General features: G+C 34.6%; 1 protein-coding gene across 12 annotated transcripts in view; it reads right to left on the bottom strand.

Annotated features, from left to right (window-relative positions):
* Window positions 1-21,560, bottom strand: part of TLCD4 (TLC domain containing 4) — a 100,006-nt gene that overhangs the window by 27,205 nt on the left and 51,241 nt on the right. For all 12 annotated transcript variants that reach the window (XM_070486884.1, XM_070486886.1, XM_070486885.1 and 9 more), the window contains 4 exons: window positions 21,258-21,422; window positions 14,510-14,599; window positions 12,739-12,797; window positions 10,514-10,608 (listed from right to left, as the gene is read on the bottom strand). In XM_070486884.1, the coding sequence (XP_070342985.1) occupies window positions 10,514-10,608; window positions 12,739-12,797; window positions 14,510-14,599; window positions 21,258-21,412 (399 nt within the window). In that variant the 5' untranslated portion in view covers window positions 21,413-21,422. The remainder of the gene's footprint in view (window positions 1-10,513; window positions 10,609-12,738; window positions 12,798-14,509; window positions 14,600-21,257; window positions 21,423-21,560) is intronic.

Genomic DNA, 21,560 nt, shown 5'->3' with positions numbered 1-21,560 from the left:
GGATGGGTAACAGATGATCACGGGCCTGTGGTAGGGAGGCCAAGCTCCCGGGTGACTTTGGGCAAAGCTGACCTAAGCTTCTTCACTTTCTCCATTTGTAAAATGGGCATAATACCATCTTTATGACAGAACTGACACATGAATAAAATGAGATGCATATTAATGGCAATCAGGAAAAATATGAAAACAGAAAAAGCACTCAAATTTTTTTTAATTCTTTTAGTTAAAAGTGAAATTGAACTAGGTAATTTTTCTTACCATAATTATAAAGGAGATGAAATAAGCTTAAGAAGAAGTCCTAAAAAGGCCCATTCCTTCCTGCCTAGGCAGAAGTCTTTACCTCCCTGATACCTGGGTAACTACACAGGACTACGGGTCCAGCCTGAAATGATGACGAGGAATGAATAATAAGAAAGAGCGATGACCATCACAATTAGTAAAAACTGAATGTGGATTCACTACTGCTATTTTACTATAAAAGATAAATTATGTTAACAAATCACTCCTCAAAAAGGAGTTAATGTTACTTTCCAATTGCTGCAGAAAAAATCCAGTTTGAAAAGGTAAATAAACATTTCTAAGGGTAAACTCAACTGTTTTATACCTAACAGGTTTGCCAACTTTGTACCTCACTTTGCACAGCTATGTCGCCCAACCCAAACTTAATTCTGTTCACAACTTTATCTTTATTGCCATCACAGTATCATAGGGTTGAAAAGGTCTCTGAAGATTGCCTAGTTCTATTATCGACAGATTTTTTTAATCTCATCTACCAAAACTCTTCAAATTTGCCCCTCAGCCTGGACAACTCCCTGGGGAGGAGCGCAGCATCTCCTGAAGCAGCCTACTCCATCCTGGGATCGCTATTCAGAAGTTCCAGAACTATACTGCACCCTGATTTCCACTGCCAGTCCTACTTCTGATCCTGGCAATCCAAAATCTCTTTTGCATATGATAACCCTTCCAATATTTAAAGACAGTATACGTCTATCTTCTTTCTAGGTACCATTTCCAATTTGCTCAGAAAATTCTGGTTTCCCCTCTTCAGAGTTCCTGAAGCCCTATTAAATGCCAGTATTCACAAAACAAAAACAAACGGATCAAACAACAAAAACCAACTAATCTCTTGATGAAAAGAACCATTTACACATAATAATCCCTACATGTTCCAGTTAAATCACATGTGCACACACATCTTTTTGAGGACGCAGGGCAACCTCTCTGAAGACAGTTTTGGCAGAACGTCAATTTCCTTAAAAATGTATACATAACCATTCGCCCAGGAATCCCACTTCTACACAATTATTCTTTTAAAATAATTATGTATGGGCACAAATATGAAGATGTAAGGATGTTCACTCAAGTTATATATAATAGTGAAACTTAGAACGAACACATAACTATAGGGAATTGGTTAAATATTACTATATATCCATACGCCACAAGAGAAATAATGATACAATCAAATGGCCTGAGAGTAAAAACATTTTCAGAACTTGCGAAAGACAGAGAGTTTACCTTCTTCACACCCCTTCTTAGGAAATATTTGAGGTTATGCTGCAACACGATGAGTGAGTAAACCAAGACAGTCAGACATAGGATAAAGAAAACAGTGGCCCCAAACCCATTAGTCTTTGACAGGTTCCTTGCTTTCTGACACAACTGTACCAGTTATTTTGTTGTATGCAATACTTCAATATGAACAATTTTAAATTTTAGTTTTGAACCCATTTTTTGTAATATATATTCATACACAGAATGTTATTTTTGATTTATGCACACAAGCATATAGGAAAAAAGTAAACAGGATACATTCCTAGGCATAAATGATTATTAAGTAAATATAAGTAGTTATCTCTGGGCTGTGGGATTGGGGTATTATATTTTCTTTTTGTTTGTCAATACTTGCTAATCCTCACATGAAAACAAATGACCTGTCGAATTTTTTCAAATGGCCTCTGCTTGTACATTATTTATCATAGTTTTTTAATTTACAATGTTAGGGGCCTTAACCACTATTGTCCAAATGTATACTCTTGTGATTCTCTTTCTACTCCTCCGAATTCTCCTCTGCCTCTTTTAGAGGATCATCCTTCTTCTGGCCCTGACCCTGACCACACTAACCCCACAAGACAAACTTAATTCTAATGGCACATGGGCCCTTATCCCCTGGAATAGCCATGAATCACCACGAACCTCATAACATCTAGAAGCATCCTCCTGCCCAACCTGGTTCTCCCACGTCCTTCCCTAGTGTCACATTCCTGTAGTGCTCGGGGTCATTTCACCCTCTTCCTTCCCTTTATTCTCTGAAATCCAAACTAGTCACCAAGATCTACTGACTACAAAATGGCTCTAAGATTTGTTTCTTCCTCATTAATATAACCACCAAAATTAAATTTTTCATAATCTATCACCTACACCATTTCAATAACCTCCTAAAAGATATCTTCCCTCATGCAGATTTTTTCTACCTATTATCAGCTTTATCTTTCTAATATGCCAGTTATATCAAGTTATTTTTTGGCTAAAGGTCCTACAACAATTTTGTGAAAAGTAAAAATGCAAGGCTGGTGAGGCGGAATGTGCACTCAATCAGGCGTCCCCATCTTACCCATCCAAATCCCATGACCAAGCCCACACAAATCCCATCCACTGACAACCCAAGTTCTTACTACCACCCATGAGGGTCTGACCTCTTCTCCTCAGTGACTTTCCTATGTTTTCTGACCCAGGAAGCTTCACTTTTTTCTGCCAATCTAAATATTCTTTAAAAAAAAAAAAAACTGAGCTTAAGTCCCATCTATCTCAAAAGCTCTTAGAAATTTCAAAAAAGCATAAATATATATAGAAAAATGTATGCACAACTTATATAAACTGCAAGAATATACATCAAGTATTATCAGTAGTTATCTCTGAATAATCAGATCTAAAAAATGTTATACTAAGCCCTATATTTCTACAAAGTTTTTTACTAACATCCATATTCAGACAAAAGAAATTAATAGAAATTAATATACTCATCTTACCATTCCCTAAACTGCTAGAGCATTACTGATTTATCACTGGGTAATGCATTGCTTGAATCTTTTAATGGCTTCCTATATTTAAATCTTAGCTACCTAATTGAATCCCACAGGTCCTATCATACTCTTATCTCTGACCCTGCACCTTCTTAGTTCAAAACCACTGTGAGCCACACAGAGGGTGTTAGATACACTTCCGTAGTCTTGCTTCTCTATCTTGTGATCCTGTACATCAAGGACTCTTGACCTGTTTAATCCAATACACCTGTGAGAGTTAGCATCTGGCACGTACTTCGACGGGCATAGGCAGCCATCAGATAAGCTCCAGGTTATGCGTAATTCCTTGTTACCTTATCCCCCTCTTCTCCTCAAGAAAACCTACTGAAATACAAGTGAAATACATGCTATTAAAGGGACAAGTTTAAGGTTGCTCTAATAAATTACACATTTTGATACTTTACTGTTAAATTATAGCAAACCTCACAACTGACTTCTGGTCAATATGGTGGTTCCACTTCTGCCATCTACCTTTAAGGAGCTTTGCTTATAGTAAAATTCATACTTGCCATGGTCCTGCATGACTCCAAGGGAAAACAAAACAGGATTTGTCTGATCCCTTCAGGAGCTTAAAAGAAAATTCTCCTTTTAGCCAGTGATTATGAAAATCTGGATTTTCTTACCATGGGAAATTTACTTTTCTAACAGCTGAGAGTGTCTAGGGTCAGGGATTTAGAAAGTAAAGGAAAAAGATAACTAAAGCTATTATGCACCTACTAATGCTAGAATGGCGCTAAATACTGTGCCACCACCAAAGGCTTGGAGTGGGCTAGGCACCATTTCCTACCACGAGGGCTGTAGAATTGGCACGAGATAAGTTCTGGACACCCTAAATCGGAACATTGTGCAAACATGCAACTGCATTCTACGGCAGCCAGAATGACGTACGTTTTTTAGGTTATTTAGACTGACCTGGAGCCTTAGCACATTTCCCTAGAAAACCCTTTCAGAGTACCATCAATCTAGAAATGAGATTTGGGAACAAAATCCACCCTACATTTACTAACTATTTGCTTAACTTTAATCATTCAATATTTTTATTTACTTACAAGACAGAGTTGAAGGTCTGAGCTAACACAGGATTAGATTGCCAAATCAGAGTCATGTGAACTAGTGACCTTACTTAGTGTTAAGCTTTACTAAATGTTACAAGGATAGAGGCTATCAAATAATTCAGAGGAAGGAGAGAGAGGTCAAGGATATCAAGGGCAGTTGGCAAGCCAGGTCCTTCTTGTGCTGAACAAGTAGGGCTGGCCCAGAAGATACGAAGGCTCTACAAGCTGAGGTTTGCAAAGCTCCTCACACGGGAGTGAGAGTTTAACTTAGAAAACATCTCCATTTTATACCCCAAGAAAGTTGTTCAGCCTACGTGACATTCCCCAAGGAGCCAGGCCTCATAGATCCTTGGTTCTCTTCACTATCAGCAATCCTTAGCCAGAAACATCCTAAGGCCATTTCAGAGTTAAGGTCTCTTCCTCCTAACCACATTAGTACTTTATTTACCCAAAGGTCCTGTTGACAAGGAGATTAGACCAGAGTCACATGCCTTCGTTTCTTCCCCTCCCTTTCTCCCAAGGAAGTGAATGAATTTGCAGGTCAGCTGCTTTTATCCCCTCTTCCCAGGGTTACTTAAGAACTTGGTGACTTAATTTAGCTTACACTTCTTTGCCCATTGCCTAACTCCCCAGTATTAGAACTAAATCAAATGAGTTCAACAAAACAGTTGAATCACAGAATCTGAGAATTAGAATAGAACTTTAAAGATAATTTAGTGCATGCTCCTACCCAAAGTTTCTACTTAGCTACTTTTATATCTATCTGACTGAAGATTTCTTAGGGTAGAAGAACAACTTTAAAAGGCCATTGTTATAATCTTGTATTCAGTGGGAATGACTCTTCTGTAAACAGAAGCCTCTCTTTACCATCCCCATCAGTCCTAGTTCCACTGTCTGAATTAAGCCAGAATAAGTCTACTTCCTCTTCCACTTAATAGTCCTTTCACATTTCCAAGGACATTTCAAAGCCATTATGTCCTACAAGTTCTTATCTTTTCTAGGCTGACCTCTCTGGGTCCTTCAGTTGCTTATCTTAAGGCAATAGCTACCTGATCTAATCTCCCCTCTGCAGTCACCTGGCAGCTCACCCCTGAACACGTGAGATTTTAGAGACTCCAGATGACGGTCTTGGGTACGGTCCAACCAGGAAAACCGTAATTTTGTTTGATTTGGATACTGTACCTCCCTTAATATGATATAAATTTGAAGACAGTTTTCATTTTTAGCAGATGTGACACGCTTTTAGTGCAACTAAAGTTGCAGTCAAATACCACATTCAAGTCACTCCCCACTTCTTATACATTGTTAAACCTAAAAGCAACACTTAACATTTATCACTATTAAGTTCCATTTATTTGTTTCAGCCTATTATTCCAGTCTGAAACTTTTAAAAATGCGATACCTCATCCAACATATTATTAGCTTCCCCTTCCTAACCTTGTTTCGGTCATTTAATAAACTTGCTTTTTTCTTTTTAACTTTGTTTTATTGTGATAAAATATCCATTATATAAAATTTACCCTTTTAACCACTTTTAGTGTACAATTCAGTGGCATTAAGCACCTTCACATTGTTGTGCGATCACCACAATCCATCTCCAGAACTTTCTTATATTCCCAAACTATAACTCTCAGGCATTAAACAGTAACTTCCCAATATCCCCTCCACCCAGCCCCTAGTAACCACTACCCTATTGTCTGTCTCTAGGATCTTGACTATTGTAATGACGAATAAAAATGGCAAGTAATAGGATATATTGGAGAATATGAGGAAGCCATTTGGTATAAACCTAATTCAGCCTGACCTTGTCTTTCCAAAAGGGCCTGACCGAGGCCGTTGAGCAGGCATTGCATATCTGCTTTAGAGATTCCCTATGGCAAGAGCAAAAGGCCCTTGAGATAAAGGTGCAACTTCCCTCCCCCTCCCAACTTGGCGTCTCCTTAAGGATTAAGCGTCTTTCCTTAGGCTAGAAGCTGATTGCTGCGCTCACCTGTGACCGCCCAGCTGGAGACAACAGACTTGCCTCCTGCTACGCCCAGCAAGACAGCAGACCCACTACCTGCTGTGTCCATCAAGTGCTGTGCACAGGGCAATCTTGTGACTATTGTGGGAGGGACATTTCAATCATATGTGAAACACCTTCTTTGAGGGTATATAACCACCCTGTGTACCCCCACTTCTTTGGAGTGCTCTGTTCCTTTGTTGAAAGACTCTTCCGGGTTATAATCCTAAGATTTAAGCTCAGAATAAACTCACCCAAATTTTCATTTATAGATTGGTTATGGATTATTTTCGTTGACAGTAAGTACCTCACATAAGGAGAATCATACAATAAGATCACTTTTTTAAAAATCAAACTAAGAACAAAATATTGACTAGGGTATACACAGCAGTTCTCTAGGCTAACATCTATTTTATCGTCATACACCAAGTCCAATTTATAAACTGTTTTCTTTCCTGGTATTGAAAGGAAAATAGGTTTCAAAAATCAAGCCAGCTTAGAGAAAGAAAGGGAGACAGCTCTACTAAAATCATCTCACTACGTGAATCTGAGAGGATGCCCTGTGCCCACAAAAGAGCATGAAGCAGTAAGCACAGGACAAAGGAGGAGGGACTAGTCTTGAACTCGCCCTGAACCAAAACCCCCTGAGTAGAAGGCCTTAGGGGAGCTTTGTTAGGTTCGTGAAACATAGGGAATGGTCACATCAGGTATTCTGTATCAAAAATGAAATAGTAAAACAAATTTCAAAACCAAAAGCATACATACGTATACGTATATATATATCTTTATACAGACACATATATTTTTTTAAAGTGACCACTTAACATTTTTACCATGGCTAATCCCTCAATTAGTAGTAAGAGTTATAAACTAACTGTATGATTGTGCTTTTTTATAGATTTGTATAACAGAGCTATAGAAATACTAACAAAACAATTTCCAAGACATTTCTGACAGCCTATTACTCATTACTGTATAAGAAAACTGACAATCTTTTATTTGAGTAGGAAAAAAAACTATTTAACATGTTATTCAAATTTTTAGAATATTTTTCTTTGATGTAAATATTTAACATGTTTCATTGTATGTAAATTTACTGGGGAATAGAAATCACACAGACCTTACTATTGAATCATGCTATAGTATACTATATTAGGTGGCTATTTTTAATACCTACCTAGTCAACAGAAGTGTTAATTCTTGACATTTTATCTTTTGAAATGTTGCTACAACAGCTACTATAGTTATCTAACATTTTTCTTTAAGTCTATCTTAATGGGAGAAAAGGAGGAAATACATTATTTAGGTGAGAATAGGCAACACTATTAAAATCATTTTAAAACAGGAGCTTCTCTTTTTTAACATTGTTAATGATAAAATGTTAGTGAGTCATGGCCTTTATTTCCTGGTACTGTGGAAATTTTTCTTAGATGAAACACAGAAGACAAATAGTTTTCTAATTCTTATCTCCTGGTATAAATTACAACTTTACTGTATCTGACATAACAACAAATCTTTCCCTCCAATACCACTTCATACAAATTTGCTTGTAAATGTTTTTAAAATGTAGATACTGGGGTAAAACATTAAACAAAAAAACGGAAATTCTCACCCTCGAGGAGGCACACTGCACTTAATACCCTGAGATAAAGGCAACGAGAGGCATCTGAAAGGAATTTTCTCCCTAAACTGCAGCAGAATGGTTTAATGAGTAGATTCTAAGGCAGTGTAATAACGCAGAGGAGCTGGGAAAGGATGTATCTACTCTTCCAAATGTACTGGAACTCACTCTCTAAAGGAGTGGTTTGACTAGGGAGAAGAGCTGATTCACAGGGAACACAGAAGAAAACTAAGGTCACCCAAGAAGTCAGAAAGGGAATACAAAACATGGGGGTTTACCCTTAAAAATAGGACATTAAAGCACGAATGTGTTCACTTCCTTTATGGTAAGAAATTAGCCTGTCATAATTAGTACGATAATTAGTATCCTGTTGCCGAAGGGGTGAAAGCTGAATATCAGGAAAAAAAACTGCAGGATTCTTACCCTCCTACACAGACAGAAGACAGAACTTCTTAAGTCCTAGATTACTCCACCGGAGAATTTTTAAATTCCAGTAAATATATTAGGGAGAGGTAAAACAATAGTGGATCAAGACATTATATAACCTATATATGACCTATAATACCCTAAATTCAAAAGAATCTTACTTTTCAACTATTCAGTAGGTATACATTTAAAACCTACAGGTAACTCACGTCTTTTCTTCACTTTAAGTTTTATTTTGTTCCAGTTAGACAATATTTTAAGAAAAAAGCTTACTACAAACAGCTTAAATGGTTGCATAACTATTAAGCCAAAGAGCTTTCCAAATACCAGTTCTCCTTATAAAACGCATAAGAATTTCATGAAAATTTATACAGCATGATAATAATGAGTTGTTATTATTATTATTTTGTTATCCTTACTTAAAATGCACAAAGTGACCTGGGAATTCACTGCATGGAAAAAAAAGTCTCATACAAACAGTAAATGTAAGATCTGTAAATGACACAGAACCTCTACAACTATAAACATTATTTCATACAATTTTTTTCTATTTTGTTTCCTTATGAATAGATTCACTAATTAAAGATAAATTTATTTCATATCATTCCTTTATTTCATACAACAGAACATAGGAAGACATATCAAAAAAGCAACCATCTTTGGAAAAATTGCAACTGATTTTCTTATCAACTTTACTAAATAAAACAGGAGTTAATTTCTTTTTAAAAAATCCACAATGCACTTTATTGATTTTTTTAAAAGGCATAAAAGCCCAAAGAAAAAATAGTATTCATCCCACATAATTAAATATTCAACTTGCCAACCCATGCACAGCCAGCCACTTGCCAAGCCTGAGATTTCAGTGGCCAAGAGAGCAGCTCACAGTATTCACATTTACAAATGCATGTAAGCGACCTGCTATCTTTCATCAGCTTATATTCTATTCACAGCACAGTGATTCTGACTCATGTTCAGAGAACACAGTTCTAAATTGCAGCATGATATTCACTCACATGGGTACCCACACGCATTCTCCCCAGAGTTAACCAGTATTTTGTTAGTGAGTTTCCACATCTTCTTAGCGAAAGTGTTTAGGAAACAAAGTGCTTGTATACCAAATATCTAAGATCTGTAAAAGGTAGAAGTCTATATTTTATAACTACCTATAATCTACTAAAATCTAAAAAAGAGGACAGAAATAAATAGTAGGTATGCCAGTAAAAATAGCCTATTGCTTCAGAAAAATTAAGTGATTATGGATACCTTTTGGGACACATAAGCACTTATTTATAACATTAAAACCAGCACAAATTTTTAAAACATTTATATTAATTATTTATATTTACGACTTCAAATGAGGGATATAGAGAGATGCATTAATATATCTAACTCTTGCAGAAATAATGCCAAATCGACCTCTTATTCACCAGCTATCTTTGTGTGGGTCAATATAAAGAAAAATAGGAAAATATTATTAATACACATTTGTATGAATTTTTAAAAGCCCTGCAAAAAATACTCACAAATGTCCAGTAATACAAGGATTTTAGTAATACCAAATAAGAAAAAAAAAACCAGCGGTTACATTTAAGTTTTAATACAGAGAAAACATTTACATATAAAATTTATACTATTCTAGTATACTATTCTTGTTTACATATATCTATTATTTCCAAATATCTATCTTGGGCTTGTTGGTATATCTAAGTTGAAAAATAATTGATTGTGGAGAAACCTAACAAATATGCAAAGGACATAAAGTTGCTAATTTACAGATGTATAATGTAGAGAAATAATTTTAGATATAAAATTTAATATGCACTACTGCCTGAGATTTGCTGTATCCTCTATCAGCTGAGTCTTGGAATTCTGATGAAGTCTCAGAGCAAGATTCTCTCACTGCTCCAGCCTACTTAAATGTAATTATGCATGTACATGTAATTACACATGCAACTAAACAGAAAAGAAAGATTTTAGCTGGTTATACAGGAATCTATACCTACCGCTGGCTGTTAAATCATAAATGCATCTAGAAAGACACAAATAACAATACTACATGATCCTAAAGGTTTTAAGTGAAAATTCAAGAAATTGGGGTCAACCTGCCTTTCTCAAAGTTTACAAAGCCAGACAGACACACTAATACAGGTACACAAGTAAAGTTATTACTTTTCTTAATAAAGAAGATATCACCAGAGTGATCCCTGAATGCAACTGGAGTTGGCCTTTATAAACTAAGAATTGTAGGTTTAGATTTACGTTCACACTTAAGTCACTATTCCCATTCTTGTCTGCTTGTTAGGCTATTGTAAATCCTGGCACTCACCAGTATAAAGAAGTATGCATACAGCGCTGCGCAATGGTGAATTACAAAATATTTGTCACCAATCACTTTCCAATACAAAATGAGAATCAACAAATCTGTAAGAAGGAAAAATAAGGTAAGATATTCTATAGGAAGAAAGCTGCGTTGTTTTTCAAGTGTTTTTAACTCCTTCTCCTGACAACTCATCACAGTCCACTCGAGCCCACAGCACTTTGTTCATACCTCAGCAGTCCAATCACCCACTTTATCGTAAGGTATCTGCTTCCATATAACTGTCTGCCCCACTCTACTGTGACTCCTCCCGGATGATGACCAAGTGTGGGTGTCTAGCACAGAGCCTGGTATATAGGTATGTGATATATTTGTTGAAAGTATAAATGAACAACTTGTTTCCAGGGTTAAATAAAATGGAAATATTATTGGACAAAAATAATTTTAAAATAAGCTAAAATTACTGATTTTCATCATTACAATAATTCAAACAGATAAGATGGTGGCAGAAAAGCTACAACATGACCAACTCACTTATAATACAAATTTAACAAAAATTATTTAAAAATTAACAAAGGATACAATTAAATATTAATTCAAAATAGCAAAACCACCAAGAACTATGACCATAAAAAAGATATACAAATAAAGGGGTCAAGGCATCAAATTTCTTAAAAGGTCCTGAATCTAAACACCATGATTTGGAAAATAATTAGCTTCCTCTAATAAAACAGAAACTTCTCAAAACGTTAACAGCTATTTTCTTTACCAAATAGTTAAACATGAAATTTAGACACGGAAACCAATCACTATCACGGATGGAGACCTGGGAGGATTCAGGTTTTGTGGGGTCAGAGCTTATATAATATGGTGACCTTCTTTTAAGAAAATAAAAATTACTAATACAAAATTAGATATGAATATTTATAAAGAGAAAAGAAACCATCAAATTACAAATTCTAAAGAGAAAATAAATACCACAAATATGAAAATCAAGAAAAGAAAACATTAGTCATTAACTGCCTGCTACACCTCTCTGCCCACATCTTCCCTACATATTTTGGCTGTGAACTCTTTGGTCACCAATTTACATGAAAACGATCTTGTAATATTTTCTACAGAGACAATAAAAATAATTCATTTTTAGTTCAGCTTGGTTTAGAAAAGCTTGTTTCAGTTCATATCTCTTGTTTTTAAATGTTTTGTATTGTGATCTAATCTGAGGAAACCTTTAAGTTTCTGTCACACAAGATTTCCTGGGTAGTGACTACTCTCCGAATTGACAATACTCATTAACCAATGCATGAGGTATATTGTAAATTTTGTGTTATCCTTGTCAATGACAGCATTTTGTGCCAAACGCACAAATCTTTTTCCATGGTGTTCACATGATTCTCTCTTTCTTTAATTGGGCCAAATAATCCAATAGCCTATTCATTAATTTTATTCAAAATTTATCTCTTCCTCTTAATGAATCACTGTGTTTTGGTATAATCTAATTTCTTTTTACAGTCCACTTACTGATGGGAGAAAATTTTCTATTGAACCCATCACTCATCTTTATCACTTTTGTTTCTTATTCCATTATTTTGATTTGGATTTTCTTTCAGCTATTCATTAAATTTGAAAATTACAAAATAGGGTTCCCTCTATAAATGTCCAAATCAAGGATCTGTTATTTCTCTCATTTTATTGAGACAGTCCGAAATGTCTTTTCAAAAAGCAGTTAAAACGGCATATTCTCAACTTAACTTCCCCTTTGTCTCCTTGTATCAAAGGCCATCTCAACTTCATCCCCCATGAGGGGAAATATGCCAGAGGGAAATGCAGATAGGAAGAGTCCATGATCTTAAGTGATTATGGCTAAAACAGCTTACTTTTGCAAATTTTACCAAAACAATACAAAACTATGACCCTGGGAACACATTTAAAGTTCATTAGCTTCCCAGTAATTCCACCTGAGAGATTCTTTGGGACAAAAAGGGACCATCACTCACAAAAAAAATGTTCAAGCCTGAGGCTCCACTCTACAGCTCTGACCTTCAACGAGAACCAGAGAGCCAACAGGAAAAACGTTTCAGAAGGTTCTACCGTTACAGCAGATATTTCTTCCTTCGTATGGGTCCTAACAGCTACTTCTCAAATAAATAAACCAAAAGCAAAGACTATGTATTCCTTGCATAATTCCATGAGTAGTTTAAAAAGAAACAGACAGTGAACAACATATCACATACCAGAAATGAGGTAGCCTGAAGCAATAGCAATATTCACTTTCACAAGCGATGGATCACCCCTATAAATATTTTAAACAAAAAACAAAGTTCCTTTTTTCAGCACACAGGTTTAAATGACAGCTACTTTTTTTTCTAGTGAGATTTAAATAAATGAAAATGCTTTCTGTAGATTCTCAAATGGCAAATTGTCATTTGCACAAGGTACCGTGTTAGCTATGATAATAATTCTAATTGCACAAATAATCCTACTTTCTTATATTAGGTAAAAGTTTCATGAAAATAATTTTACCAAAAGACAACTTTTTATAAATGTATTCTCTTATGATTTGTTTGCAATAGAATTCAAATGGAATTCTAGATGCTGATTTTTTTTTTTTTGATTACTTATTGTGAATGAGAGATTAAAACACCTCAGGAAATCATCTAGCCCACCTCTGAATTCAAGGTCACATACTATCATCCTCATCACTTTACTGAGGACTAGAGGGATTTGCCTCTCATCACACAATTAGGAAATGGTGGGAACAGGATAGTTTCACCCTGTTTTCACCCCTACTCTTCTGCTGACTAGTGCTCTTTGCTCCAAGAAACAAATATAAATTAACAGTCCTTTATCTGATTTATAATGTGAACTACTGATAAAACAAACACAAAATAAAACTAATAACAGCTAAACTGGAAAGATTCAGCACAAGTCATGCATTCTTTATAAGTTTTGATCTGCAAATATGACCCAGGAGAGTTGGACCTGGAATAAATTATGGCATAAAAGAAAATACAAAAATATCAAAAATTATAGTAGGTAAAAGTTTGACATGGATAAAAATTCATCAATGAATCATATCTTTGCTATGAAATTTACTTCCCAGAAGAAGAGGTTCTGTTGACAATCATGTTAGTAAAATTAAAATTAAAAAGAAAAGAAAACACTAGAAATTGTTTAGGTAGATTACATAGAAACTTGGTCAAGGAATTAAATTCACTAAATTGATTCACTCTGAAAAATATCTTCCCAATGAAAATTTATCAATATTAGATAATTCTGATGGGCATAATTCCGTATTTATGAACAAAACACAACATTGTTGCAGTTAAACAAATGGTTAAAAGGCCCGGTTAAATGGCCTCACATCCCCCAGAGCCCATGTCTACCACATTGCTGTGTAGTGCTTTCTCAAAACAGACCTCATCTCTTAAACTAAGCTGAACTAAGCCTTTTCGCATAATTCCAGGAAATATAGTTTGCAAAATTTCTGTCATTTAAATGTTTCAATTTTATATTATTGCTGAACACAGTTATTATTAGTGCTTCAAATTTTGTCATGTGGTACTAAATTCCTCTCACATGGACACCTATTATTCTCATTTTCATATCTTTGATATGGAATGATGGGTCAAACATAAATTTGAAGACTAAGTCTTAAGTAGATATTATCCAAGTTGACTCCTATCTCAGTAATAACTCACTTTTGCTCTGAACAGTGGTTATAATAACTTGGTTTTCTTCGTTAACATGGTATAAATGTTTACATCATCATCATATTCTCTCTGTTTTGGATAATAACTGCAATACTAAGGTAAAATGGCCCTCATTATTTGTATTCAAATGAAAATAAATCGTCTTAATGCACCTTGCTGAAATAAGTCTGAACATAAGCATTTTAATAAACCATATACCATCAATATGTTTTAGCTTTTAAAGAGATGTTCTCATTAATAATTAATATCAAAACATAAATCAAATTGATGACATTGGAAAGAAACAGCTTACCAAAGTGGATCAGCAATAGTAGCCTCATCAAACAAGAAAATGTACAGGCCAAAAATCCCAACCACCAAAGAATGGCATGTAGATACTACCCTGAAATGAAAGAAAATACACACAGATTTTAGATTCTTTGCAATAAACTTTAATTCTGACAAGACATTTAACCTTCTGAAGAAGTTAAATCTGGAAGCATTTAAATACAAGAATGGAGTACCTAAGATTGCCATTTAGAAATGCAAGGGCCACACTTGACTTTGCAATTAATAAGAAGAAGGACACCCAGGTCTACAATTTCCTGCTAGAAAACTGGTGAGTCACTTATTGGTTAAAAGTTGTAAAGCAGAAGCATATCTGATGATGCAGCTGATAGACGTTTGTACAGACGGATGGCAACTGGTAAGCCCTGCACCCAGGTTGAAGCTCCACTTGCAACAGCATCACTGCGGGATTAGTCTCCTTCTCCAGTTAGGAATGACTTACTGGCCTTAAGCAACTCCACATCCTTGAAACAGAATTCAAATGAATCACAAAATAAATATTTATTACTTTGGAGATTTCAGTTTTAAATGCACATTCACATGCATTATTGCACTTGCTTCTTGTAACAAATCTGTGAGAAAGGTAGGGCAGCTATTATTAGTCTCTATCATTATTATGAAAGCACTTCTAAACAGAAAAACTCAGGACCATGAATTTGTACATAAAACCTATTTTTAAAAGAAACACCCAAGTGAAAGCAAATGTTCACAAGATCCAGATCGAATTTTCTTTCAGAGAAGAAATAAAGTTTAGATGAAAAACTTCAGTTTCTAGGAACATATTTTGCAAATAATTTAATGATTCAACCAATATCCAAGCTCTATATGTTACTTAAAGAACTGTATACAGGATACTGTATATTTATTTACACAATTAAAAAGTTTACAAGTAATGAAGTTTCTTTTCTCTTCATTAGAATAAAGGATGAAAGGTATAGCAAAGTTTTCTCTTTAGAAATTAATAGGGTGCAAAGAATTTCTCACTACAATATGACCCCACATCTTTGAAAGTTAGTGAAATACATCAACCAATATGAAGCCTGATATTAGAAAATCTTATTGTAAAAGATTTACAATCTTTTAAATCTACAAAAAGATTTCTTGTAAAAGATCTTATTGAAAAATCAATATACTGGATTTAACAGATGATGTGGTGCTAAATAGATATATCATGTTAAATCAAATCATATTTTAAATGCTCAAAGATTCTCACTAATCTAAAGGCACTGACAAAGAACACTTCATAATACCAAAGGATCATTTTCAAGTGTGAATAATTAATCCAATTTATCTGGTTTATAAGTCTGGAATTTTCATGCCAAGGCCACCTGTATTTCATTTGAACACAGCAGGATAAAAATGTAAGTTCCTGGATGTCAAATAAAACACTCCATCTAAATAACCATATGACTAGCTTTCTGTTGCTATTCAAAAACTATGGAAAGGAAAAAATATAACCTCTCACTAAGCTGTTTTAGTGTTTAGTAATCTTACATCAAAAAGTTTCCTCTTGGAAAAAATCTAATTTTTTATTCCTGATACTCAGGCCTCAAATTTCCTTCTCTGTTGAGATGTTATACGGTAAGTGGGAAAAATTACAAGCCCTCAGCTGATGGCAACAGCATATAATTCATGAACAAAAGTTAAATCTTACTTGTATCAAATAGCTCCCACTATAATGAACAGGAGAAGCAAACATCCCGTGCCTTCATACTGTTCTATGTTAAAAGTCTACACAGTCAGAAACTTCTGTTATTAAAAATTTCACATTTCATTCTTTAAAATCAGATTCCTGGCAAAGCAAAATATTGATTCCTTAGTATCTAAAAAAAAAAATCAAGATGTTCCCAAGATAAAATATTTCAAATCTTTTTTCAAAGAGGGTTAAAAAGAAATGTCTATGCTTATAAAAAGGTAGCTTTTTTTTTTTAGGAAATAATCACCATTTTAGAATAGCAATTTAAAGTTACTGACAATCATTCACAAGTAGCATGAGTATTACCAATAGAAATTATACAGCTCAGACAGAGTTCAATTTTGGAGAAGAAGATTTAAAAAGCAGGAGTATTTCAACACAGTAGGACTTTCTATATCATAGGAAAACAAATGGATACAAGAACATTTTTTTACTTATGCAATATAAATGGTATCTATAAGTATGTATGTTTTCAGAAAAAGCAACAGTTAAGTACAGCAATTTCTCACTTATAATTAACTAAACTCTTATCTCTCAGGTAAAAATTCTGTGGTGAGTTTTTATCCCTCCTGTCCTTCTTCTACTAGATAGCTTAGACCACTCATTCTTCAGAAACTCTTTCCTGACTACTATGAAAAATTCTGCGTGTTGTAATGATATGTTTCAGGACTGGACATCTGATTTCAAGACATATATGCGTACTTTCTCTAAAAGCAGCCAATTTTTTTCCTTCTTTGCACTCTCCACCTCACAATTTAAGTCCCACGTAAACCAAGGTGGAGTGGGAAACAGGAGTAAATTCAAGAGAGAGAGAGAAAAAGAGAGAACACCATTTGAATAGCGTAATACATTTTATATACTCCCAGACTCCTTATTCAAATGGGAACTCAGTTTCCCAAATGGTGGTTCCATGCGTCGTAGAATGGCAGTGATAGACTGAATAATGTAAGTATTTTTCAATTTTATCATTTCATTTCATTGTCACCTATGCTTCTATCTTTCTTTGGCTTGCAGCTCTCCAAGATTCAAATGCCTTTACCTACCCTAACAGGGTGAAAAGGAAAATAGTTCAAGATTCAGTCACAGAAAATGAAGAGACTCTCTGGTCTCTCCCTTCTCTCTTCTATCCATCTTCATGTTAGAAAGGGTTTTACAAAATAACGGTTAGTATCTTTTATATCCCACATTTGAACAATATCTTTGTGCTCTTCTTAAGACAACTATACCTCTTATTTTTAAAAAATACACGGAGAAATAATTCTCACTTTTGGGGTAAAAAGAGCTGTAGCATGTATGAACCAGACAAATCAGTGTAAGGTGCAGAAGAAAACAACTAAAATCTTATTCACAGTCTGAGTTATAAAAGTGGATGCCTGCAAAACAATCTAACTCAAACATAGGGCATTTCAGATCAAATATGACCATTCTCAAATAAATACTTAGACTTTGGCAGAAGTTCTTTAATTCTAAAAGAAAATTTCAATAAAAAATAATTATAGCAATTTTAGAGACCTGCTGAATTCATTTTATGTTAGCATTAACTTCAAGCTAATAACAACAAAAAGTATTCCCATAGCTGCTCCAATTCACTGAGATTCGCAAATGCACAGAGCTGTTTGGGCACGTGAAATGCTCTAAACCAAGTGAAGTAGTCATCAGAGTTACTGTGAGTTTGAAACCTTCTCAGAGATTAATGAGTTACACACCAAAAAACTCTGCAAACCAACTAATTAAAACTCCAGCAGATTTCTATATCCTGAGATGTCTTATTCATTTTCCATTTATCTTTTGTTTAAAAAATCTAAAAAGCAATTTTTACCTTAGAATTATATAACAAAACAATAGATTCTGGAGGGCTCTGAATTATAATGAAAAGTTCATTAAAAGAGAGGCACAGTTAATACCTATCCTTCTCAAACTCTTCCAAGAAATTGGAAGAGGAGGGCAAACTTCATAACTCATTCTATGAAGCCAACATTAACCTGATACCAAAATCAGACAAAGACAACACAAAAATAGAAAATTACAGGCCAATATCACTGATGAACATCGATGCAAAATTCCTCAACAAAATACTAGCAAATTGAATACAACAATACATTAAAAAGATCATATGTCATGATCAAGTGGGATTTATTCCAGGGATGCAAGGATGGTTCAACATCTGCAAATCAATCAACATGAGACACCACATTAACAAAATGAAGAATAAAAATCACATGATCATCTCAATAGATGCAGGGAAAGCATTTGACAAGATCCAGCATCCATTTATGATAAAAAGAACTCTGAATAAAATAGGTATAGAAGGAAAGTACCTCAACATAATACAGGCCATATATGACAAGCCCATAGCTAATATCATTCTCAATGGGGAAAAACTGAAACTATCCCGCTAAGATCAGGAACCAGACAAGGATGCCCACTTTCACCACTCTTACTTAACATAGTATTGGAAGTCCTAGCCAGAGCAATCAGGCAATAAAAAGAAATAAAGGAGATCTAAATTGGAAAAGAAGAAGTACAACAGTCACTATTTGCAGATGACATGATTTCCTATATAGAAAACCCTAAAGAATCCACTAAAAATCTTTTAGAAAAAATAAATGAATATGGTAAAGTTGCAGGATACAAAATCAATGTACAAAAATCGGTTGCATTTCTATACATTAATAACGAAATAGCAGAAAGATAAATTAAGAATACAATCCCATTTACAAGTGCAAGAAAAAGAATAAAATATCTAGGAATAAACTTGACCAAAGAGGTGAAAGATCTGTAAACCGAAAACTATAAAACATTGTTGAAAGAAGTTGAAGAAGACACAAAGAAATGGAAAGATATTCTGTGCTCTTTGATTGGAAAAATTAACATAATTAAAATGTCCATAATGCCTAAAGCAATCTACAGATTCAATGCAATCCCTATCAAAGTTCCAATGACATTTTTCACAGAAACAGAAGAATCCTAAAATTTATATGGAACAATAAAAGACCCCAAATAGCCAAAGGAATCTTGAGAAAAAAGAACAAAGCTGGTGGTATCACACTCACTGATTTCAAAATATACTACTATAGTATATACTATATACTATAGTAGTATAAATGTATATAGTATAAATTTATACTATAGTATAAATATACTATAGTTACCAAATAGCATGGTACTGACACAAAAACAGACGCACAAATCAATGGCCCAGAAATAAACCCTCACATCTACGGACAGCTAATTTTTGACAAGGGAGCCACAAACATACAATGGAGACAGGAAAGTCTCTTCAACAAATGGTGCTGGGAAAACTGGACAGCCACATGTAAAAGAATGAAAGTAGACCACTACCTTACACCATACACAAAAATTAATTCAAAATGGATTAAAGACTTGAATGTAAGACCTGGAACCACTAAACTCTAGAAGAAAACATAGGCAGTACACTCTTCGACATCAGTCTTAGCAGCATATTTTCAAGTACCATGTCTTACTGGGCAAGAGAAACAACAGAAAAAATAAACAAATGGGACTACATCAAACTAAAAAGCTTCTGCACAGCAAAGGAAATCATCAACAAAATGAAAAGACAACCTAACAATTGGGAGAAGATATTTGTAAACCATATATCTGATAAGGGGTTAATATCCAAAATATGCAAAGAACTCATACATCTCAACAACAAAAAAAACTAACCACCCACTTTTAAAATAGGCAAAAGATCTCAACAGACATTTCTCCAAAGAAGATATACAGATGGTCAACAGGCACATGAAAAGATGTTCAACATCATTAACTATCAGGGACATGCAAATCAAAACTACAATAAGCTATCACCTCACTCCCATCAGAATGGCTGGAATTAAGAAGATGGGAAACAATAAGCATCAGAGAGAATGTGGAGAGAAGGGAACCCTCATACGCTGATGGTCAGAGTGCAAACTGGTGCAGCCACTATGGGAAACAGTATGGAGATTCCTCAAAAAATTAAGACTAGATCTACCATATGATCCAGCTACTCTGCTGGGTATTTATCCAAAGAACATGAAACACGAAGGCATAAAGATACATGCGCCCCTAAGTTCACTGCAGCATTATTCACTATAGCCAAGACTTGGAAGCAATCTAGGTGCCCATCAAGGGGTGAATGGATAAAGAGATGTGGTATATATACACAACAGAATATTACTCAGCCATAAAAAATGATGAAATCTGGCCATTTGTGACAACATGGAGGGACCTTGAGGGTATTATGCTAAGTGAAATAAGTCAGAGGGAGAAAGTCAAACACCATATGATCTCACTCATAAGCAGAATATAAAAACGACAAACAAACATGTAGAAACAGAGATTGGATTGGTGGTTACCAGAGGGGAAGCAAGGAGAGAGGAGGGCAAAAGAGGTGATAAGGCACATGTGTGCGGTGACGGATTGTAACTAGTCTTTGGGTGTTGAACATGATGTAATCTACACAGAGATCGAAATATATACTGATGTACACCTGAAATTTATATGATGTTATAAACCAATGTTACTGCAATAAAATAAATAAAGAAATAAAATAAAAAGACACAGATGTGCTAACCATACACCACGTTCTTTGGTGTGTAGCATTTAACTGCCCTCTGTCTCTGGCTAAGCTGGCCAATACTATATATAGGCCGCTCACAGCCCCAACTAATGTTTACTTCGTTATCACTTCCAAAGAACATGTGCTTGTTATCACGAATACTTCAGAGAAGAATGCAAACACTACTATTCCCCAGTCAGCCAGAGTCTACTTAAGCTTCCTATACTTCCTCAGAAAGTTAAGTAAATTTTTCCTAACATCTTTCAATATAAGAATTTTTAAAATTTTCTTGTATGAGATCTATCTACTTGTCTTTCCTTTTATTCCTAAGGTCAAATAAAAAATTTGACCTTAGACTTTGTTAGATCCTAAATGAAAGAATTGGAAATATTCTAAATAACTTTATTTCATAAAACTAGCTTTCTTTTTAATCAATTACATTTTCATATACTTTACCTTGAGTTCCATTCAATCTTCTTTTCGGAGCTGAGACTATTAAAACCTGAAGAAACATGTGCTGAAAACCAATAACTTATAAAGTGGAAAAGAAGCTGAAAGGTGAAAAAGCTCGTGAAAGTCATGCTGATGACCAGTTTGGTGTTGGTATCCATATTTCTTCACCTGTTGACAGAAAGGATGACTATCAATTACTTTAAATTGCTCACGATAAACCTAAATTAAATTTTCTTTAATTTTAAAAGAGCATGTAGTTGTAGTTTTAGTAATTTATTTTAATTTAGCACAAATCTATAAATACAA

This window comes from Equus asinus, chromosome 16 (assembly GCF_041296235.1).
Source record: "Equus asinus isolate D_3611 breed Donkey chromosome 16, EquAss-T2T_v2, whole genome shotgun sequence".
Classification (NCBI taxonomy): Eukaryota; Metazoa; Chordata; class Mammalia; order Perissodactyla; family Equidae; genus Equus; species Equus asinus.
Note: the sequence above shows the minus strand (reverse complement) of the source record. Positions and strands in the feature narration are given on the sequence as shown.